At 51.3% G+C, this 22663-nt stretch overlaps 8 protein-coding genes across 9 annotated transcripts; 2 read left to right on the top strand and 6 right to left on the bottom strand.

Moving 5' to 3' along the window:
• Positions 1 to 707: 707 nt before the first annotated feature.
• Positions 708 to 2629, bottom strand: PV10_02272 (uncharacterized protein). Its single transcript, XM_016366567.1, has 2 exons — positions 1021 to 2629; positions 708 to 959 (listed from the first exon to the last, which is right to left on the bottom strand). Exons 1-2 carry the CDS (start codon positions 2435 to 2437, stop codon positions 829 to 831), a joined length of 1548 nt encoding a protein of 515 aa, XP_016226085.1. The 5' UTR covers positions 2438 to 2629; the 3' UTR covers positions 708 to 828.
• Positions 2630 to 2674: 45 nt separating this feature from the next.
• On the bottom strand, positions 2675 to 4557 carry PV10_02273 (uncharacterized protein). The gene has a single exon (XM_016366568.1). It carries the CDS (start codon positions 4463 to 4465, stop codon positions 3449 to 3451), a length of 1017 nt encoding a protein of 338 aa, XP_016226086.1. The 5' UTR covers positions 4466 to 4557; the 3' UTR covers positions 2675 to 3448.
• Positions 4558 to 4825: 268 nt separating this feature from the next.
• PV10_02274 (uncharacterized protein) lies at positions 4826 to 6877 on the top strand (the record flags this gene model as incomplete). The annotated part of the gene is made up of 1 exon (XM_016366569.1): positions 4826 to 6877. The coding sequence occupies one exon, from the start codon at positions 4826 to 4828 to the stop codon at positions 6863 to 6865; it is 2040 nt and encodes a 679-aa protein (XP_016226087.1). The 3' UTR covers positions 6866 to 6877.
• A 535-nt stretch (positions 6878 to 7412) lies between these two features.
• On the top strand, positions 7413 to 9112 carry PV10_02275 (uncharacterized protein). Its single transcript, XM_016366570.1, has 4 exons — positions 7413 to 7500; positions 7586 to 7626; positions 7826 to 7995; positions 8181 to 9112. Exons 1-4 carry the CDS (start codon positions 7473 to 7475, stop codon positions 9034 to 9036), a joined length of 1095 nt encoding a protein of 364 aa, XP_016226088.1. The 5' UTR covers positions 7413 to 7472; the 3' UTR covers positions 9037 to 9112.
• Positions 9113 to 9655: 543 nt separating this feature from the next.
• On the bottom strand, positions 9656 to 12216 carry PV10_02276. 2 transcript variants are annotated; one of them, XM_016366572.1, is made up of 4 exons: positions 12074 to 12216; positions 10933 to 11779; positions 10114 to 10876; positions 9656 to 10065 (listed from the first exon to the last, which is right to left on the bottom strand). In XM_016366572.1, exons 2-4 carry the CDS (start codon positions 11640 to 11642, stop codon positions 9931 to 9933), a joined length of 1608 nt encoding a protein of 535 aa, XP_016226090.1. In that variant the 5' UTR covers positions 11643 to 11779; positions 12074 to 12216; the 3' UTR covers positions 9656 to 9930. The 2 variants fall into 2 exon arrangements, with proteins under 2 accessions (XP_016226090.1, XP_016226089.1); XM_016366571.1 differs by having other exon boundaries at positions 10933 to 12216.
• A 1540-nt stretch (positions 12217 to 13756) lies between these two features.
• Positions 13757 to 16900, bottom strand: PV10_02277 (uncharacterized protein). The gene is made up of 2 exons (XM_016366573.1): positions 16324 to 16900; positions 13757 to 16273 (listed from the first exon to the last, which is right to left on the bottom strand). The coding sequence occupies exons 1-2, from the start codon at positions 16583 to 16585 to the stop codon at positions 14091 to 14093; spliced, it is 2445 nt and encodes an 814-aa protein (XP_016226091.1). The 5' UTR covers positions 16586 to 16900; the 3' UTR covers positions 13757 to 14090.
• A 1893-nt stretch (positions 16901 to 18793) lies between these two features.
• PV10_02278 (uncharacterized protein) lies at positions 18794 to 20250 on the bottom strand (the record flags this gene model as incomplete). The annotated part of the gene is made up of 1 exon (XM_016366574.1): positions 18794 to 20250. One exon carries the CDS (start codon positions 20248 to 20250, stop codon positions 19174 to 19176), a length of 1077 nt encoding a protein of 358 aa, XP_016226092.1. The 3' UTR covers positions 18794 to 19173.
• Positions 20251 to 20602: 352 nt separating this feature from the next.
• PV10_02279 (uncharacterized protein) lies at positions 20603 to 22029 on the bottom strand. Its single transcript, XM_016366575.1, has one exon. It carries the CDS (start codon positions 21903 to 21905, stop codon positions 20682 to 20684), a length of 1224 nt encoding a protein of 407 aa, XP_016226093.1. The 5' UTR covers positions 21906 to 22029; the 3' UTR covers positions 20603 to 20681.
• Between the last annotated feature and the right edge of the window lie 634 nt (positions 22030 to 22663).

Raw genomic sequence — 22663 nt, forward strand, 5'->3', positions numbered from 1 at the left:
CCTCATTCCATACATTCTCCACAAAGCTATCCTCAATTTAAACATGGTTGTATGTCCTCCCCAACCCCGTCCTCTACCCTCGTGGACCATAACCCTGGAAGCTAACATCGCATCAAACTAGCTCGGACGTCTCACCCACTATGCGTTCGACGCCGTATTGATTTCTGCTTTTCTGGCCGGTGTCAAGCGAAGCACTGGTCTGACGTGCGTACTCTCCTCCGCGAATTGTGTTCTATCTATCGAACCCAATGCGACGCTGCTCAATTCTCCGACCCCAGAACCAGACTGACTAACAGTAGACCTACCAGTATCAAGTCATCGTCGATCGGTGAGAGCAAGGAGATTCAGAGTTGGGTGGACCGATACTTGGGCGTGGGCGAGTGGGTCATGGATCAGTCTGTGGCAGTTATGGGTAGCAGTGGTTGGTTTGAAAGGAGGAGGTGAAAGATGGAGATGGAGGAGGAAAACGAAGAAAGAAAACTCAGGAGAACCCTTGAGAGACGATATCCAGACAAGCCTATGTGTCTTGTCGAGTGCGATTGATATTTGGTGCATTACTGGGGCGTTGATGGCGTATGTGTTGTGGAATATGAAGAAAGGCAAAGGCAGATGCGTAGGTTTGGACCAGCCAGGTTACATACAGTAGGCTTCGGTTGAACTCCACTCTATAACGGCACCTATCTTCTTCACTTTGTTCAATCAATTATCGTCTATGTTCATTCATACTTTCGTACATGCGTCTTCTGTGCCGTAGAAGCTCCATCCTGAGCCACATGATCCTGCGCCTCCGCCGCTATCATAAGTGAGTCGATGACCGATTCATCGAAATTAACCGAAAGTGTCGTTGAGCAACTGGTCAATATCGATCCTCTGATAGTAGGCTATGTGACCAAAGGTCAGCCAGTACTGCGCCAGCAGATTGTGATTGACCATGATCAGCTGGGACTCGATGAATTCGTCTGGTCAATGGTTAGTTTGCCGGCATGACAACGCGCACAGCATATATTAACTACAACTTACCATTTTGAAACCCGCGTGCGGCCACATGACCGCGACTTCGAACAATTCTTGCCCCTTGGAACGGCTTCTCCTCCGCGATCCTGATCAGTCCTCCCGGGCCAATATCATCTGCGATGAAGGTATGTTCTCCGCGAGGAATATTGGGATCGCCTGTCAATTTTACTCCTTCTATTGCGCCGTGGAATTTTCCCTCATCTGGATCATGTACCGGTGTGGTATCGAAAGAGTCCGGAATGGGTGTGTCACCTTCCTCGTCTGAATCTCCAGGAAGGACACGGAGGTAGCGACTTGCCGCCGGACTAGGTGGGGGCGAAGGCGCTTTCTCCGTCTGCATAATCAACAGAAACTCACACCCGTGTCCAGCATAGTCGCCGACATAGATGCCTTGATATGGTTTCTCCTTGGTGGGAGTATAAAGAACAGGATCGATGGTGCTCCATGTGCTGACCTCTTCTCCAATGCGAATGCCGAATTGCGACATCCCCGTGGTGAACTGCGACCAATGTCTCATTCGAAAAGTCGTCTGCGATATTTCGTCATATTTTTGTGGCTTGTGGCCATGACCTCTGAATTTATCGATACTCACAGCACGCACCCGGGGCATGTTGGGGATCGTCCGTGGAGGCCAGAGTTCCATGCTCTTATTTTGTAACCGAGGTGGGATGTCTCGACTGAGGAAAAACGAGGCCGATGTATTGTGGCCGGGTCTACCCACACTCATCTTGATCTCGCCTTCCCACCAACCCTGTCTTGTGTTGAATGGAATCACATCATGTGGTAGTTTCAGAATCGGGTCGTCCAACCATAGATGCACACGAGGGTGGAACATGTGAATGTGAACATTTGTGTCATAAGGCCATGTCACACCAGTGAATGGACTTCTTTCGGCCAGGAGCCGGTACCCTTCAATGCAACCTCGTCTAGGATCAAATCGACATATCATCACTCTTCCAACATGAGGCTCATCTGAGATCCATATCTTGTGACGAGAGAGAAACCAATACGGGTGATGGGTTATATAGAGGTCGCGATATGAGGAGGAGGGATATGGGTCGGGTGGAAAGTCTTGAGGAGGGATGTTGGCTCGAAGCAAGTCCGCCCAGAGTAGATCGGATTGGGTGAGGCCTTGCAATTGTCGACAGCACCGGGCTAGCGACACCAGAGATTGGCAGGGGAGGTGGGACAGTATCTGGTAAATGATTTCGCTGGGGAGTTGCAACAGAGGCGCTTCCTGCTCTACGGACGCAGGCATGTCGGCCTCGACAGGAGATGTGGTTGGGTCATGGCTGCTATCTTCCATAGTAGATTGTCGTCTGAACATGCCCATGGCGGCTTTGGACTCAGCCCATCGGTAAACCAATACAGACAGAAGGACGGCCAGGAAGGTAGTGGCGATGGGATATGGAAGATGAAACATTCATCGAGATGTGGATCTTTTAACGGGCTTCGTTGTCATCCAATCTTGATGTCATTCCGCTGTTGTCAGGACCGAGGGAAGGGAAAACGATGACTCTCTAGGCAATACAATGAAACTGATAAAATAATGTTCAAACCCAAAGGAATGATGTGATTCTGGACTCCACGCACCCCGCCCTAAAGAGTCTCTCCAAGCGCGGATCATTGACGCTCGGTTAGAATAGGCGTCCAATTCCTTGTGAACATTGCCGCGCTTCACACAAGAAATAATGCAGTATGAGTAGAGAATTAAATGCTTATAATACATGAGGTCTTGTCTACTATAGGAAGGCGAAGAACCTCACAGAGCTAATAACACAATCAAGCCTGATGGTCAGATTGCGAGGCCTCGGTTTCATTTCTCCCGTAGACCAGGAAGGCTTCGGTAGTGACATCGTGCAGGGCCCTCGGCCCCACAATCACACACCCTAGTTCCCCGTCGTCAATCGGATAATTTTTTCAGAATAAAGACTATGACCAGAGAAGAAGGTGGAATTCCAAACCTCTTGTCTCTCATCTTGAATATTCTGCTCGTGGTATCACCTTCCTGTTCGGGCACATGGTGATGCCTGCCGAGTCGGGGGATATTTTGGGTGCGACAAACGTTGAACCAACCAAGCATCTGATACAAGATGTCGTCTGTTGTGTTGATAGACTGCATGTTTCTAATGTCCACTTGTCTTTAAGACCGGCTATTCGACCTCGACTGAAATAGTGCATCTCTCTGTTCACAAGGCTTTTTATGGCCGTTGGTTTAGGCACAAGTGGCTTGATGGAGCCCTCTGCTGCACCTTGAGTGCCTTGATCCGTTGCCTCATGATTGCCGATCGAAGTCCAGGTCGCCTCGATGGCCATGCTGTAAGGCAGATGGTTCTTACAGGCGAAAAAGCCCAAGGACATTTATTCGAGCTGTGAGGAGTTCTTGTCAGGAGACTGAAAATGCCTCCCCAGGTGGTGGTGCAGAATCATGGCTTCATTTGGAATCCTTGCCAGGCCCTTGCCAAATTCTCCTTTCCAGTTCTTCGAGATCATATGACTGCGCGTTTGCGGATGGCTCCTGATTTGGGCCATCGGGAATGAGGAATTTGCCAATGGTATCGCCAAAAGCCTTTGTCAGCCATTTCTGTCGTTCTTTTCGTTCCTGATTCATCGTTACAGTGTAAGTGAAGAGGTCTCTCGCGTATGCATCAGACACCTTGGCTTCCTCTATGGCTGCTTTTGCCGCCAATTCTCTTTCGTGTGGAGCGTACTCATCCAAAGGCTTTTTCATCTTTCCTGCCATTGCTGGAGGGAGCACCAGTTGTGAGAGTGTGGGAGCTGCTTGGTTGGGGCTGAACAAGGATGAGAGCGGGGGTATTGGGCGATCATTCCGCCTGGCTTCATCCACCTCGGCCTCGTAATCCATCATGCGGTGATACAGCTTATCTGCGTGCATCTGAATTCTTTCCTCGTCCTCATCCGTGTTGTTCGGGTTGGCCATGTAGCCTAATGCTTGCAGAAACTTTGCCTGAAGACTGTAACAACGATTGTAGGCTTTGTTCTCTTCGTGGCAAAGAGTCATTTTGCCTCTGATCTTTTGGGACCATGTTCCTCCTGTCAAGCAATCTTGCTGCATTTGTTGTTCAAAGGCGCAATTCTCCAGTGCCGCCCTGTGAATGGTTTGTCTCCGATCCTTCCGCGCATTGAGGACTCTATCGACTGGAGTGTTTGTTGCAGCATCCATTTCTACTTGGGGGACATAGGTCTTCCAGATATCTTTGTATCGACCATCTTGGAATAGGGACTCTTTTGGCAGCGCACGCTCGGTGGGTTCATGGCTGACGTCGGGCGTCACCGGAATGATTGGCTTCTCTGTCTTGGGCGTTGGAAGCTCGGCGGGAGAATATGGCTTCGGTTGCTGCTCATCCAGGAACTTCTTGAGGTCTTGATCCAGAGATTTTGCAGGATCATTCTTGGGGTCTTTTTGGCCTCCGCCCCAGAACCAAGACATGGTTCGTTACAAGTGCTGAAAGAGTTCAGAGTCGAGCATACACACTGCTCGGGTTGCAAGAGAAATCCCACATGCTGCTCAGTGAAGTCGTCTGTGAATGGCTATTATTGCAATTGGCCGTATGGAGGGAGCCCATCTTCAACAGACTCGCAGCTAATTGCCAAGCCGGATAATCCTCGGCCTGTCCGGGGGCATTCACGCCACGACGCGTCTCAACTTGCGGCCAAACGCGTGAGGATATGATGTGCTGATAATCGCATATCTGGGGAACATTGATTCACCAGCGTCATCCGTCATCTCACATTCCAATGATTCGATTTTGCAGCGACGCTTGGGGACCGCTAAACCCCAACGACCGCAATGTCCTCGGCTACTCAACCAGACAGAAGTTTGCGACGCCAGAGCGCTAATAGCAGCCAACATGCTGGACATGGACAGGTCGCTCGAACTATCGATATGGGGAATGATAGACAACAACGACAACAGATGCGGCAAAGAGGTGCTGCCTCCCGCAAGGTCGATCACGTGGACTTTGGATTTGCTTTCCCCAGTTCGGCACGTTCACAACGGTCCACAAAGCAGACACCCCAGCAGAGGCGCTCGAATTCGCGACAACCATCGGCGACGCCGAGCATACGAACACCCTCTGTGAGAACCGGCCAAGCACCGACCACCAGCAATGTCCGCGAGACAAGACGAAGTTCGAACCAGTCTCGGGCGACTTCGCAGACACCACAAATGACAGAAGGTCGATCGGCTAAGAGAAGGCGACTTTCAAACTCGCATGCATTCAAAACACCTATATCAGTACAAACGAACCCTGTTGTTGTTGAGATCCCTTCCCAAACACGTTCGACTCGGTCTTCAGCAAAAAGAGCCAGTCAGATCTTCACAATTGCGGAGGACGCAAATTCAGATGACCAATCAAATCCTCCTACGACGGATGGGCTCAACGGCATCGAAAAGACTGAGAAGGAAAATGAACCACTAGTATCACATGAGGCTGAAGAGCCAGCCAGCGATCGTCCCCTGTCGAGCCCCAAAGCTGCGCCTCAGCAAGAGGGACAAGCTCTGGCGGAAGATACTAGTTTCCACCCTGACATTGAAAACAATGAACCTACACTTGAGGAAGATTCCGAGGCCGATGAGTATGTTGACGACTCGAGAGATGTTATTCGAGAAACAACGATAGATCAGTCACTAATAGAGTCCTCAACATTGGACTCTTCGTCGATAGCACCTTCCAAACCAAAGAAGAGGAAAAAGCGGAAATTGGTCGTGCTGGGTCGCAAGAAAAAACGTGTTTCCGACCAAAGCCAAGTTGAAGAATCCACTTTGGAGGAGCCTACTATAGGCAACGAGACCGAAGACACTGCGCTGCCTGATAACTCGACCACGACGTTAGAAGCTGATGAAGCCGTCGAAGCTGACAATGCGGACGTCGCCGACCGAATTGACGATGGTGAAACGACGCCCAACCGGCACGGCATCGCTGCCAAGCTTCTTGACCGCACGCCGAACGGTGCAGACGAGGAGGATGAAGACGAGACATATGTCCAGGAAAGCTCGCCGGAGCCAACGACGCCAGCGGCAGCGGTCAAAAAACCAAGATCCAAGAATCCACGCCTGAGCAAGGAGAATGACCGCCTATCGCAGCAAGAGAAATCGAAACCCAAATCATCCAAATCGACATTTCCCATCCTGACACACCGAATGACCAATCTGGGGACCTTGCCAACCATATCCGAAGAAGTTGAGAACGGCAATGCCACGACGAATGAGGCAGAGACCGAATCACAAGCCCCCCGTATTCAATCCCGGTCACAGCCAAATCTAGTCGACGTCCTTGCCCAAATCTGTCGCGAGACCATCAGCAACTTAATCGAGGATCTTGACAAAACAACCACATCGACAACGAAGTCCGACCGAGCAACATGCAAGAACAAGCGCAGTGCTCTCCAAGCATTCGGACAGGATCTTGACGACGAGCTGTTCCAACTGTCAGAAGCCGTGGAGAACCGAATCAACCTCGAAGCGCGAGTGCGGAAAGCCAAACGAGAGAAATCCAGTCTACAGGCAGAATACATGGAAATCCGCAAACAGAGGGAACAAATCGCCCTCAAGTGTGATGCGGTTCGGCGACAGCATTGGGAATGTGAACAAGATGCGCGCGAGAAGTGGCAATTGAGCCAAGCTGCTCGTCGAGTGGAGCTCGAGTTAGAGCGAGAGCAAGAGACACTGGAAGAAGGCAGCGATGATGCTGACGAAGGGGTGGAGTATTTGCTTCACACTGTGGCTGGCAATGTAAGTGCACTATCTGATGAAGGAGGCATGCTCGACAAGATTCGGTCGTTTAATTCGCAGTTGGAAAATCTGGCTCGACTTTTGGAATCAAGATAGACGTTGGAGTGGAATGTTGGATTAGACAGCTTGAACGCTGAAGAGGGATGCGCTCTGTGGTCTCCAACCTGAACGAGTATCATGTTGGGTATTGACGGTTGACGGATGATGGATATTTGGATAGGAGTTTTCATGCGTGAACGAATGATACCTGGTGATGTGACGTGTGGATATTTGACAGGAAGGACATTGAACGTCCAGCTCGAGCAGAAGCAGTCGATCCTTACATTAGAAGCAACTGTTATACACACATGTAGCATGTAGAAAGCTTACAATGGCCATGCATATCATGACACTTTGTCCTACATCATTAGAAACACAAGTGAATGTATTGTGGCTGTTTAATTACTCTCTACACTCCTCACCTCCCTCCCCGTCCCCCTCCCCCTCCATATCCACAGCCTTGCGGTACGGTACCTGTCTCGTGCTGCTCCGCACCGCCGAAGGACGATGCTCCGATTTGCGGAGGCGGAAAGGTGGAGAAAGTTTGTGTCGAAAGTGAGCGAGCAAGCAAGCGCAGCCTCGTTCAACTTTTTTTCCTTTTCTCCAACTGCGAAACTCCAGTCACACTGAATTCAAACAGGTTGCGACAACAGACGAGGAAGCTATGGCTGCGAGTAGGACATTGAGAATAGGTATGTTGGTACAGGAGACAGATTTGCGACGTGCCGCTAGCTGTCACTTGCTCTTGAAGATGCCAATCTGACTTGACGAACGCAGGCTTGATCCCCGGTGATGGTATTGGCCGAGAGGTCATCCCGGTACGTAGCCAGATACACTATACACTCAGCAATGCATCCAACATGAACAGAGGCGTCGAATCCACTGTCTCTCGATTGTCCGGTCGCCGTGTCCGCCGGACTTAACTCAGTGGACCACAAATCTCTGTTTCCTCCAACACCAGGGCAACACCTACCTTGCTCGTCTCACAGCTAACCTACCTTTCTCGCTCAATTACAGGCCGGTCGACGCGTGTTGGAATCCTTGCCATCATCACTGGGATTGAATTTCTCCTTTGTGGACCTCGATGCCGGGTACGAGCACTTCAAGCAGACGGGAACGGCGTTGCCAGACAAGACGGTGGAGACACTTCAGAAGGAATGTGACGGTGCTCTATTTGGAGCAGTGAGGTATGATCATTCATATATGTCCTCTTATTTTTGTGTGCACGCGATATCCCCCCGCTCCATGCTACTGGAGGGTATTGGACATGGAAAAAGGACAAAGAAGACCGAGAAACCCAACAAAGAACAACCTTCCGAGCATCCCTATACTGTTCTTATTCCGCCAAACTGACTTGAAACTCTCCACACAGCTCCCCCACCACCAAAGTCGCCGGATACACATCGCCGATTGTAGCTCTGCGCAAGAAGCTGTCTCTGTACGCCAACGTTCGACCATGCAAGACGACGGCATCGCCCGCATTCGCTTCCCCTACACCACACCCGATCGATCTGGTCATTGTGCGTGAAAACACCGAGGATCTGTACGTCAAGGAGGAGAAGACATATCCTGACCCGTCCGGAGACGGCACCATCGCCGAGGCCATCAAGCGAATTTCGAGCAAGGCCACATGGCGGATCGCCAACATTGCCGGCGAGATTGCGGTGCGACGACAGAAGATGAGAGAGGCGGCTGAGGGCGCTGAGAAGAAGGCTATGGTCACCATTACTCACAAGTCCAACGTCTTGAGTCAAACTGATGGCTTGTTCCGTTCGACTGCTAGAGAGGCGTTGGCTCAACCTCAATTCTCTTCCATTGGCGTCGAAGAGCAGATCGTCGACAGTATGGTCTACAAATTATTCCTGCAACCCCAGTACTACGACGTCATTGTCGCCCCTAACCTGTACGGTGACTTGCTCTCAGACGGTGCCGCTGCTCTGGTTGGTTCTTTGGGTTTGGTGCCTTCGGCCAATGTTGGCGAGGGCATCGTCATTGGCGAGCCTTGTCACGGCTCGGCTCCTGATATTGAAGGCAAGGGTATTGCCAACCCCATCGCCACCATCAGAAGTGTCGGTGTCATGCTCGAGTTCCTTAATCTGCCAGAAGCTGCCAATGTCATCTACAAAGCAGTGGATGCAAATCTAGCAGAGGGCAAATTCGTCAGCCCTGATTTGGGTGGTCAAGCTACCACCGACCAAGTTGTAAATGACATCCTGAAGAGGCTCTAGACCATCTTGAACCTCCCTATATAAAACTTGATAGAAACCGAATGCTACAAGACATCACTTTTTACTTCTGTCAAACCCCAAAAGCTGCTTCTCTCATCTCACCTGGTCAGCCAAAGGCAGTTGGTTTTGAGATGACCTTCAAGCATTCTTTTGCGCCAGCGGCCGCATTAAGATCCGAGCAGTGGGATTGCAGATTGACCACGACCCCCGTAAATACTGTTTGACGTGGGGCCGGCTTAAGGCCCGAGATGGCATATTGGGGGGTTAAGGATTGAAGCGGGATGTGGTTCTGAGCTAAGTGAGAGAAAGCAGTTTGTCCGCTAAAGTCCAACAGCGGTGGCAGATACCATCGAGGAATTTTGTCCTCCTTGGATCAGGATTGCCGGAGGGGATCACAGTCATCGGATCATTTGATGTTGAGAAACATAGCTGGGAGGGAAAAATTCGTTGAGATGACAGAAGTTCTCATCAATCGAAAAGGCAAGAGCGCAAAAGGAAGGAGGGAATGATGATAACGGCTTCATAAAGCAAGACCACCTGCATCAAGAGAAATATGGCACGTCGACTCGACCTCGCAGGCAGTAACAACAAGCATCCAAGTTTCGAGACGGACAAGACGTTATGGTTGAAAATATGTGGTGCATTGGTTAGACTATACTATGGTGATAAAAGAGTGACTTGGGTAAGTGGTTAGAGCAATGCAACTTCAGGCAGAACAAACAAGCTGTGCAGTCTAGGAGGATTAAGTAAGTTCCAGCAGAGGCCTCTTCCGCCGGTCGCAATGCAAGAAAAGCAGTCTAGCCACCCATCGCATGTGTGAAAGGCTCAAAGGTCCTGCTACATCTTGCTGAGAGCTCCCGCCGTCGGCATGGCATGGCACGGTGACAACTTGGCCTAAAACAACTTGTGCTCGAGAGTCATGTCTGACTCGGGCTGAAGACCAATACAAGCACGGAAGATGTTGGTCAGAGCACTGCGCTGTTTGGCTAGGGAGTTGACGACGGGGGTGCCAGGTGGCGTCAATGGAGCCTGGGAACTTGTTAGTCAAGAATGTGAGTAGTCTGGGGTAACACTTGCCTTGAGCATGTAGCTGAGCACGCTGAGAACGCTGTGGAAGCCCTTGTAATCGGTAGCGCCATCGGCTTTCCATGAGATACGAGTCATGATCTCGGCAACCACGACGAGATCGATGATCAGAGGAGATGCAAGCAACGAGTCTTCACAGACATTGAAGATGCTAATGGTCTGATGACCACCCATGAAGATCTCAGCGTAATACTCGTCCAAAGCACGCTTGTTATCACCGACAGCAGGCATGTACTTGATAACAACGGTGTGATCTGGGTGCTCGTCCTTCTTGTACAGAACAGTGTTGGCCGCAACCATGTCGTCAACAACATTGGATTTGGAGATCTCCTTGGAGCGGAACTGCTTTTGAGAGCTCAAGTTCTTGCCGTCGTTGTTACCCAAGTGGTTGTAGCTGGCGATGGATGTGAGCTTAATGCCGGCATTGATCAAGAAGTCGACCAGAGCGGACTTCATCTTGGTTTGACCGGACTTGAAGTCGTCACCACCAATGAAAGAGTTGTGCTGCTCAGCAAGCTTGATGGCACCGGGGACAAAGGTGTTCTGAGGAGAGCCATTGATGAATGGTGCACCCTCCAAAGTACACGCGACGGAGAAGACGGTGGAAGGGGAGACCTCTTCGTGACCGGCCTTGATTGCCTGGATCAGGTTCTCTGCGGTGTCGTTGACACCTGGAATGATGTCGGCATATCGCTCAGTGTTGGCAGTCCAGAGCACAATGACCTTGTCCAGAGCATGCTGAGACTTAAAGTTGCTGGACCGAGTTAGCAACGAGGACATTTATTCGCAAGCAAAGAGGATGATACACACCGGATGTCAGCCTGGATCTTCTCGACGTGATCCCAGCTTGCCTTGCTTCCAGGAAGGACATTGTCTGCGCGATCTTCTTGGTTTGCAGCAATGAAATCCGGGTAGTAGATGCTGGGAAGTGGAACCATCTGAGCCATCTCTTTCTGAACTAGAGCCTTGAGGGTGGGCTCAAGGACCTGAGCACGATCCATGGCAGCTGCCAGGTTCATACCGCTGATATCCCATCCACCAATGACAAGGTCATTGGGGTGAACCAAGGGTAGGATCTGGTTGAAGGGGATGTTGACCTCTTCATCAGTGGTGGCATCTGTTCCCAACTTGACGGTGGAACCCATAATGACGGAGCCATAGTAGTTGGCAGCACGGGGACCCTCTCGGGTTTCCCAGGTGAGGCCACGACGATTGGCAATGATACCGGCGGTGACGGTAGTACCGTTGTTGCCACCCCAGCCGACCAACATAACACCGGTCTTGGGAACCTTGCGGTCGACCTTGAAGTCATAGATGGTTTCCTTGGGAGTGGCAACAAATTTACCGTTGTCGCCCTTTTTGATCGCAGTGGTACGGTAGACATACTTGGTATTGATTTGATCATCCGTATAAACGACGTTGGGTGAGTCGACCGTAAAGAGATCTTGGGCCGGTCCGACCGAAGATGGAGCGCTGTACCCGTTCATAGAGCCGATGCCCACTTCCGCATGAGGAGCCATGTTGAGCAGAGGGTTTTGAGATTAAAGTGAGGAGTTGAAGCGGAGTGCGGTGTGAGCGGATTTATCGAGTCTTTTGACAATCCGCGGCTCCTCCAGGAGGGGAAGAGCAACGGCTTCCGTTGAACGGGTGGTGCGACCTGAAAGCATCGGTATGTCAGTTTGGGGTGCATGACTTGTGTAGGAAGAGAAGAATGAAAACTGTGTGGATTTTGAACGAAACTGGCGGGGTGTAAATGCGACTGAGAAGAGGCTCGAATCAAGCGCCATAGCCATGTAGACGGATGGGTGCAGCGATGAGATTTCCAAGCGCGTCATGAATCGATATATGATATGGTGGGATGAAGTCGATCACCAGGGTCAGGATGCAGGTACCAGAGAATGGACCAGCTAAGACGAGCAGGGGTGTACAAGATTGCAAACAAGCGACTTACGAAAGCAAAAGGTTGGAAAACGTCTTGGCGGTTGACGGATCACTCGGGGGTGATCCTACGTCTAGACGATTGTTGCGGTAAAGACCACAGGTTGGAATTTGAAGGTGTTGGGTTGGGGTTGATTGGGATCAAGATGATGCTGGAAACGAAAAGAGGCAGAGAGAGAGATATTGGGGGTGTGCACCCGTTCTTATTACCTGATTACCCGTTACTAGGCGGAAGTTGTTGAGGGAGAGGTCAGAACGCTGGAAGGTGGAAACTGTGGATGAAGTGTTCAACTGTGACTAATGGGAGGGTCTGGACGGCGCGGGCGCAGCCTGGCTTGACCGCCCATTGCCATGGAACGTCGTCTTAGCTACATTAGCTCTTTCCACCACGATAATCAGACGATAACTATCAATCTGCCAACTGTCCATGTCTGGCTATCAATATCCAGTAGTAAACAACCATGTAAATGTAATAAATGGAGACTGCGACGACGTGTACCCCTTGTGCCAATTAGTCCCCTCCGATAAGGCCCAAGCCAGTCTGAGGGGGCGAGGGGTGCGTGATATCGGCCGAGGTGCCCCTTGAGCCCCTCGGACTCCCCTCCATCCCCCATGCCCCTCCATCCTCTGAGCAGATTCCATCACTGTGGTTTCATGTTTTCGTTGCCTGTTCATAACCCCAATTTTAGCTGCAGAATAGGGTACGGGGACATGAATTATGAAGATTCTGGTGGAAAATTCAGGAGTATGGAGTACTACTTGACCAGATGTTCCTCCATCTTTCCACTTCCTTCCGGTGTGGTACAGCATGAGAAACCCTTGTGATCCTCTTCTAGGAATCCGCAGGAACTTAATCTTTTGCAGTGATTCGAATACATCTCCTTCCACCCAGGAGCTAAGTGGCCTCAACAATAATCATGCCGACAGACCATAGACTTAGTTTATCAGTCCTACCACGTACACTGCCTGTGCATATCCATCCTATCCGATAGCACCCTCATTATGCATGTCCATCTCGGTGCTCGTGGCTATGACATGAGCGCCTAATGCTACTAGGCTTACGGATGACTTTGTGGTCGACTAGCATCCACATACTTCCGAGGACGATCCAACTGTTTTGGCGAATGTGTGCCCGATCCACCACCCTCGGATGATAGCCTCTCACACCAAGATCAGCCAGCTTACACTTATTCCAAATGCAGGTCACGCGATGAAGGCAGCCACGTAAATACCTGCACTTGGAATAAGTGTAAGCTGGCTGATCTTGGTGAGTTGCGTCCTCGTTGTCACTGTGGCAGGAGCGTGTTCATCTCCTTCCTCGTTAGACACGGCATCAAAGATGACAATTTCTCTGCCACTTTTTCTGAGTCTCTCATTCACAAGCTAGGTACTTCGTAGTACAACCACGACCTAAGCACGTCAGGTCTGTCGTTGTCTGTACCTGTCTCTAGGACTGGTTTCGCATGCAATCACTCAAATTGGTCACGGTGGTTTTCGGTGGGTTTGGGTGGAGGATCAGGGCTGCATGGCCAATTGTTTGCTCTCCCGCACCTGCTTGGGTGCAGCCAATGTGATGCCCAACATGATGCGCGATCCTCTGGTCTCTCTGCATGTTATCCATCGATATTGCATTAGCTTCCCTGCAATACACAGCGCATCATCGCGAGCCGGGGCCTGGCTGGCCGTGTTCGAGAAACAAACATACAAGAATAGGATTCGAACTGGCTAGGAGGTCAAACTAGGCTATACATTATGGGTACTTTCTCGGTCTGCTCTTCAACTGGAACAGCCAGGTTCCACTCGAGCCGCCCGCAGAGCCCCCAATGCGAAGAAACGCCGTGGCAGTAGTGACCCAAAAGTGTCATGTCTGCGCTATCCTCACTTCAAACTATCAAACCTCCTTGAGATGATGCATCCCACGTCCGACTCCAACTGGAACCATTATCCCGTCCTAGCAATCTAATCAACCACCAGCAGAAATGTAAACTCCGTGCTCAAATGCCCAACACGCTGTTCTCGCTGTCGTCATGTTATGTCATGTTCATTAGTCTAGTTATTCTTCTCTCCGGAAAGTTCCTGCCTTTGACCAGTCCGGGATCCCCGCTGCTGATGTATTCCCGCACCAAAGGACTGGGCCGACTGGGTGCGTTCTCGTGAGATTTGGGCATCGTAGCCAGACGAAAGGCGTCTCGCTCACAGTATACCTTTCCTGATAATTCAAAATAGTCGTGTGAGAGTTGAGCGTTGCAGGTGGTGCACTTCAAGCACTCTGGATGGTGTTTTTCCTTGCCACGGCCCGCCACGTTGGCCGTTTCAATGTACAGGCCCTCGATGCCCTTCCCACAAGTGGCACAAAGCGAGTCCTCCATCTCATGGTAATGCTGTGCACAGTACGGGTGGTCGGAGTGGACGTAGAATTCGGCCGTTGGGAAGGTCTGCTTGCAGGTCCAGCACACAAAACATTCTTTGTGGTACCTCCCGCTGAGCTGCCCGTCCGCACTCGAGACCGACTTCTGCGTCACTAGGATGATGTGCGAGCAGCCGCGACATGTCCCTTTATTCGGCGTAGTGATTTTGCTCGACGCTTCGGCAACCGGCTCTGGTGCTGAGTTCGATCCCTGGGCTTGTGGTTCCACTTCGCCTGCGTGGGAAGCAGATGGTGGTGTCAGTCCTTTGATGACATTGTCGTTGCCAACATCGACAATCATCGAGGATCTCCCTTTCCTGAATGGCAAGTCCGTCTCAGCCTCCGATCCATCAGCCGACAGCCCTGGCGATCGAAGCTTCAGAGGTGCCGGCACATCAGCATCAGCTGGTTTGAGCAGATTCGAGTATGCAAAACCAATGGATGTAGTAGACATTGTTGACGCCGACTCAACTGGAGGTGAACTTGACGTTGAACTTGCCGAGTGGCCAGAAAACCTCACCGAACCATAGGACGAGGCCGAGTCGATCGAAGCACGCTGACTGTGAATGCTTTCGTGGGGTTCCGGACCTGCAGCAACGGCTTCTGGGGACGCAGTTACTGCTGCCTGTTCGACGATGGTCGTGGGCGTTTTAGGCATTGTTAATGCTGCTCTCTGTTCTGCCGCTGGTTCAATGACGACAATAGGCGCCTCTCGTGGGACCTCCACGACCCCTTCAAGAGCCTTGAGAGAGTCCTCATGCCCAGAAAGCTTTCTTAGAGCATCCTCAACATTGGCTGCTGGCTCAGGAGATCTCAGAGGCGAGGTGGTGGTGGGAGACGGCTCCGAGGTCACAAATGAGTGGTCGCTGTTGGGAGTCAGAACGTTTCTGTTCATCATGTCCGTCTCGTAGTCATCGGGTTCGTCGCTCAGAGCTTGGCGAGCAACCTCTCGTCGCGAGGTTGCTGATTGTGAACGACGTCGACCAAATAACTTTCCGAGACTTCTGGATAAGACACTCGATGATGGTGTCAGTGGGGTGGCAGGCGATCGTGAAGCAATCCCAGATGGGTTTTGCTGACCACTGGTAAGGGGTGGAGGCCGTTTTGATCTATACGAAGGCTCCACACCGCCTGTTTGCGAGTAGGGCATGTTTATCGAACCTGTCGTTGAGTCATTTGTGGGAGCCGCTGCGTCCGTTGGGGATTTGCTAGAGAAGTCAAATGACTCCAAGCCTGGATCTGGTCTTGGAACATGAGGAAATAGTGATAGTCCTCCATTTCCGACAACAGACTTTGTGGGTTCTCGTTTAGCTGTTGATACGGGGCCGGCCTGGTGAGCCGGGGCAGCCTGATCAGATCTAGGGCTAGGAGAGTCAGCATCCACAGCAACAGAGTCGTGGATGCTGCTTGAGCCCTTTGATGCTTGGGCTCTCATTTCCGCAGTAACTCCGACCTGTGGCAGGTTGTCTGAAGTATATGCTCTTGTCAACGGAATAGCTCTACTAGCGGTCCGCGGTGGGAGATTTCTGGCCGGATCTCTTGACTTGGATCGGTTTGAGTCGCTATGCTGCGTCATGGCTCGGCCACGTCTTTTGGTGGTGCCGGTTTTGCTGGCTATAGGGAATGGGGGGAAAGCACAGTCGAGATTTGTAAGCTCTGGTGTCGGGGGTCTTCGAGGGCCAGGGATCGATGGTTTGCGAGAGGTTGGGAATGGAGACCGAGGCCCTGAAGTGGCACTCACTGGTGAAGCCATTGAACTGTGCCCGCTGCTGGCAGGGGTGACTTCCCCGGGAAAAGACGGTCGGACTATGTCAAGGTCAGCGCTGATCGACAAAAAAAGAACGGTCAGAACCAACATGCGACTGAAGGGTCTATCCTGGGTAGTAATGGTCTATCTTGTGGGCGGACATTTTTGAGGCCCAGTGTCGTGGAAGATGCGGTGCGAGGGATTGTTTGGGACACGATAGGAGAGACGTTGGAAGGGGGCTTCGTTGGGGGAGTGTTGCCTGCTTGAGGTTGGCATCGATGTTCAGCAACATCGCCGAGTTGCATGTCCCAGCCACAGCTGGAGCATTTGACGCCTGGGAGGAAGCTGGCATTCCTGGAAGGTATGTCCATGGTTCCGGTTCTGTTGAATCTATGTCCTCCAATCTATCTCCCACGCCTCCTCCACCTCGGTCTGACTTGCGGTCTCATAAAAGATGGGAATAGGGTCCCAAGCTCAACAAAGCGGTGTTGAGACAGGATCGGCGGTTCAGGATCTGGTCGACGTGGACATGTACTGCGTTTAGCATCTCAGGAGCATGGAGAAGTTTATCAGAATGGTGGAGGGTGGATAGAAGAACAATAATGTCGATAGGAGTGCAGTGGAGGATGTGCCTTAGGACTGGACCACAGGCGAGATGAAGCAGACATAGCGAGGTAAGGACCAAGAGATCACAAGCGCCGAAACATTTTTTAATCGTTGGCGAAGCCTGAAATGCTTGCTCAATGGACCCAGGTTTGGCCGGGGTAGGAGATGAGGCTGTTTTTGGTGGATGGACCAAACCGCAAGAGGACATTGCGTGGGTGGAGGCTAGGCCAGGGCATCGATCGAAATGTGAATTAAGCTCATTTAGGTTCTGATATCGACCAGGGTCGACAACATGCTTGAGACCACTAGAACGAGGGAAATTGAGGATTTGATAAGGATGGACGAGCCCACGACAACAGGGCAGTCCACATAGTGGTCTGTCATGACCACGCTGTTGGAATGTGGCGGTGTCTTTTGGCGCCATGAAGCCTTAGAGGAATCCAAAAGGCCATTCCCGGACTTTTGTTTGCCATCAACAGATTACTTGTTGAAGAAGAGCTGGAGACAAGTGACGGGCGTGTTGACAGCGGGAGAGTTGTCAGAGAGGGAGTGTGCCATTGTGCATCCAACTAGTGTGGTTCGAGAATGCCAGGGACTGCTCCGTATGCCTAGGCACGAATTAGGCATGGGGTTATGAAGTCCCAAAGGCCAATGCGCTCTAGGAATGCCCCCCAACCGCCCTTCCGTGGCTAAACTACACTTGGCTAGGTCAGGGCAAATTAGAGAACCCATCCGCAATGCTCAACAAGTATGCGTACCACTGGTTAGACAGGTCCCCCGTGCCCCCCTCAAGTCTGAGTTGATTGCGACTCTCTTCGCTTGCTTGGTGCTTCACTGTCCTGTCCCAAACGCTTCTTCGACACCTGCTGATCGTGTCGCTTGGGTGGTCGACTGTTTACCGATGTGATCCACCTCATGTCATGTAAATGTTTGTATTGGTCACCTGCCAGCTGAAGCCTCCCACCTGTCAAACTCGAACCACGCAGCCAGAGTCCTCGAGCTCGGCAATTTCCCCGTGCTTAGGCCCTTTCTTAGCCATCGGAGTGGCTAAGCCTACTCGTATACGTCGCTTGGGAAGGTGGGTCGAACGAGTTAGGGGATTGGAGATAATCAACAAGAATAATCATCATGGAGTCTTCTTCCGCTCAATCGAGATACCAAGCCTACAGAGATGTCGTGTGTGCATAATTCAACGAGATGGGTGTTGAAAATTGACGCAGGCTGTCGCAGGCGTCCGTGAGTTAGCGACTGCTACTTTCCAATCAATCGCAGATTTGGAAGGAAGGTGCTCTAATTCCAGGTTGCCACTCTCATTCTGTACGCAACTGTTGGCTCTGGTGGCAATCACTGGCACTTCCAGTAGTGACAACGGACTCTCTAAGCAGATGCGTGTGTACCCTTGAGGCATCCTACAACCAGCCTATCGTTTGTCCTCCACCCCTGAAATCCATGTTGAAAGCCCTGGGCACTTTCAACGCGCTTCTCCATTGGTTCAACCGCAATATTCACAATGGACCGCCAATGGAGGCCCGAGGGTGCAGAATTCCTCCGACTGGTTCGCTTGATTACTTCATCTCCTGGTTGCCATCTGTTCAATTCTTTGCTGATCTTTTGGTTTCATGCAGATCGTGGTTCCTGACCAGAATGCCTCCTAAGGTCTGCGATTTCACGATGAAACGGTCACCAATAATCTGGACCACCCCCAGACACCATGAGAAGCGACGGTCTTGCCAGTATTCGGAGTCACTTGTACAAGAATGTCTAGAATGTACTTACGTACAATTACGGTTCTCGTACTGAGTGATCTCCACCTGGCAAGTGGACACTCGAGGTGATCCTTGCGTGAGCAATTCAGATTCCGTACAGGACATCTATGGTAGAGAGCTGGTCGAGGCCGAGACCTTCTTGGCCCAAAGGCACTATGCACACCACCGCACAGAGACCAGAAGATCACCCAAGATCTCACTGACAAGGTCCACTAGAGGGGCTCCCAGAAGCCCTCACCGCCGATCTGCACTCCACTATGCATCCCTCCTCAAGCAGCCTGCAGAAGACGCAGCACGGGTTGACATAAGCGCTCTTCAGGCCCTCCTCGGAACCATTCACTCTGTTCCGATGGACACCGCCCTAAAAAATTGATATTCCAGACTGTGGTTGTATTTCGCTTGCCTTGCTGATAGTAGAGCACTGGTCAAAGATCAAGATTGGTATTTGCTTAGGAGATTCAGACCTGGTATGGCTTGGGTGGTTTGCCCTAGAACCACTTACCAAATTGGTCATGCGTCCTTGTCCATTGCGTCTTCTCAGAGAGCTAAAAGCACAAAAGGACGGCCTACTTAGGCAGAGATAACCGCTAAGCTAAACTCGCCTCCAGCTCAATCACCTCTGGCATCAAGACACCCCCAATCCTGACTTGTTTCAAGTTGCTCTCGTAGCCCGACTCGATGTCTGGCCAGGGACCTCGAGGCGTGATGGCCCTCGGGTTGATATCGCCGTGACTTTTGGTATAGTTTTCCTTGATATGTTTGAAATCCGTTGTCTCTCGGAAGCCCTTGACGTTCCAGAAGAGGTTCTTGAGCCAGTTGTATAACTGGGGATAATCATGCCTGATCGTTCCTAGATTGACCTTGAAATGCTGCACATAGACGACATCGAACCTGATCACGGTCGCGTAGACCATGACATCGACCTCAGTCAATGCCTGGCCTAAGATATACGGCCCGCCATTGTCGTGAATCATCTTCTCCAACCGATTCAAGGCGGCGAAAACGGGCAAGATGTTCTGATCATAGGCCTCTTGGCTCTCGGCAAAGCCAGCCTTATATACTCCTGTATTCAGATCCCTCTGCACCCAAGCAGCGACCTGGTCGATGCGATCCCTGAGGGCCTCCGGGTACAAGGTCACCTGTGCGTAGGACGGCGGCAGAATCTCATCGAAGGACGTCTGCAGATCCCTCATCAATTCCAAGCTCTCATTGTTGACCATAGTTCCCGTTTCGATGTCCCAAAGCACCGGCACGCTATATCTGCCTTTGTAGTCTGGATCCGCCCGGAAGTAGACTTGGTGGAGATACTCGCTGCGAAAGACCTTGTCCACCGTGCTGCCAGGATATTCGGCTTCGTCCTTGGGAAAGCGCCAGCCAGGCCAACCCTTAGCGTCGCCTTTGGGATACGCTCGGACAATGCTCACGTCAATCGCCTCCGTCAGCCCTTTGAGGTGTCTCACGATGTTGACCCGGTGCGCAAACGGACAGAACAAGCCAACATACAGATGATAACGCCCCGCTTGAGGTTGATACGGTCCTGTCTTGCTGCTAACCTTGCCATGCCATGACTCAGACGAGCCAGCTAGGTGCTCCTGCACCGTGCTAGGCCGGGGCCGCTGTTCCGGGGCGGCTACGGATGGTTCACTTGTACCTGACGTCGACATGGTTGTCAATTCCGTAGATCTGCGGTGGGGTTGGTGTAGCTAAGACCTGGGGAAGATCCCTTCTCTTTGAGCTCTTATCAAAGATGCTGAAGTTGGTTTTCGGACACTATGTTTCGATGATCATGTCCTCGCAATACTAGAACGACTTCAACCACTCATCTTGAAATATTGGTGAGCTTCTAAGCCTCCCTAGTTGATGACAATTTAGGAAAGATAGCACGACCAGAGACGCGCTGCAATTCCGCCGAGTGACGTCAGATTACTTTGTTTATTATTTACAGAAATGCTTCATGCCTCGTTGCGCTCGCCCAACCTATTCGATCAGAAATATTCGGTGTTTATTGCACATGTAATTAGCGTTAAATGTATTGATGCTAGGATTGATGTCATTGCTCAGTTTTTAGAAACGGCCGACACGTTCAGTTGTGATCTCACGACTTCGCATCCTTCTCAACGCGGTCTTTGAGCTTTTGTCCCTCTTCCACTTTGGACGCCAAAACTTTTTTGATGTCGTCAATCGCACTCTTGACCAGTTTCTCAGCATCATCCCCATGCTTCTGACTCAGCTCTTGCAGCTGTTGCAATTTGGGCATAATCTCCGAGCCACCAGGAATGAGCCCAAGAAGCTGCTCGATCCCGCTACCGCTCTTGCTCGATACCTTTCCGGTCTGTTCCTTGATGAACTTCTGGATGTCATCGGTGTTCCCTGACTTGGCTGCATCCTGCAGTTTCTGCCAAAGTTGACCTAGATCGCCTTGCAGAAGTTTGTCCTTGTTCTTTTCCACAAGCTCCTTCAGCTGCGGCTGCTTTTCGAGAAGGGGCTTGGCTTGTTCGAGACCTTTCTGCCAGGCTTGATCACCGTACTTTTTGATCTGGTCTCGCTTCTCTTGAATCAATTTTTGAATCTTGTTCACAGTATCGGCAGTGAAACCTCCTTTCAGAACATCCTGGACTTGGCTCCAGGTTTCGTCGACCTGCTTCTTTGCTTCTGGTCCATATTGTTCACCCATTTGCTTCAACTGGGACAACTGACCGCCGACTTTCTCCTTCAGCTGAGGGTGGTTGTCAAGGATATCCTCCGCTGCGTCACCGGCGAGCGATCCCAGACGTTTCAGGCATTTCTGAAGGATATCCCAGCCCTCGGCAAGAGCATCCAAGCTGACTCCTTTCTTGGTGACGCCTTTTAATTCATTGTAGGTTTCATTGATGGTCTTATCCACCTCGTCTCCATGCTTTTCTCTGATCTTGTCTAAGTCCTCAAACGCCTTGTCCACATAAGTCGATGCGCCCGGAATCAAGCACGTATAGCTGGTGACGGTCTCTCGGAGCCATTGGACGGCCTGATTTGGCTCTGGGGCAGCTTCTGTGGTCTTCTTGAAAGCTCCATCGACATAGGATTTGGCCGAATGTACGCTATTGACGACTGACTTGGCACCAGAGATAGAGTACCAGAGGTAGCCACCGAGGATCGCGACAGTGCCTCCTGCGATACCCCCGATGAGAGCACTACTTGAGCCAGCCGAAGAGGCTTGACCACTGGAGGGGCCAGTACTCGACTGGAAGCGTACATTTCGGGGCTGGCGAACTCGGGGTGTCGGGCGAGCTCTGATGGCTCGAGCTGAGCGGAGGGCAACGCGAGGTGTGTTTGCGATCATGTCGACAAGTGAATGACCCCTGGTTTAAATAGAGGCTAATGATGAAGTGCTGTGAGAGCTGTGTAGGATATTGTGAGTGGTAATGAAACGAGGAATAAGTGTGAGAAGAAAACAAAAATGCAACTACAGGAAACCTTCTGGTAAGAATATCTCGGAAATCTTAAGCTGAGGCATGACAAACGCCATTATTATTCCCGATGACGCATGTGTTTCTGAAAGTCTCGAGCTCCTATGCGTCAGTGAAGTGATTGGTACGGGATCGGGAAGAGTATCCAGGTTGTTCGAGACACCAAGCACAGGACGTCATTGTGGCTCATCAGAGGGGCCAGCCTGAAGCTTTGGCACTTTAATCGTTACTGACGCTGGAATTGTCCAAGGGGACCAGCAGTGAATCTCCATCTGTGCATAATGGGGATTTTAGGTCACAGTCATGTAGACGAAAGTAGTCTCGCTTCATGGTGTTGATGAGATTGATATGCTGAAAGGATGTCTGATAACGATTCCCCGGATTTTGGTGGGGGCCAAGGGGAGGATCGATTGCACCTTGCCAGGGGCGTGCCTCCCCTCAATAATGCATCGTGGGAGATAAGCTGCAGGCGACCGATAGGGGCCAAGAACGACCCCCCTTCCTCGCTCCGGGCTTGCCTCGGGCTATCGAAGGAGATCTTCAGGTGCCTGAAATGCCTAAGTTTTGGGCGGATTGATCCTAACTTAGTCAAGCTCTAACCCCCAACCAGCACCAGGGCATGCAACGTCAT

The sequence above is a fragment of the Exophiala mesophila genome (assembly GCF_000836275.1).
Source record: "Exophiala mesophila strain CBS 40295 unplaced genomic scaffold supercont1.2, whole genome shotgun sequence".
NCBI lineage: Eukaryota > Fungi > Ascomycota > Eurotiomycetes > Chaetothyriales > Herpotrichiellaceae > Exophiala > Exophiala mesophila.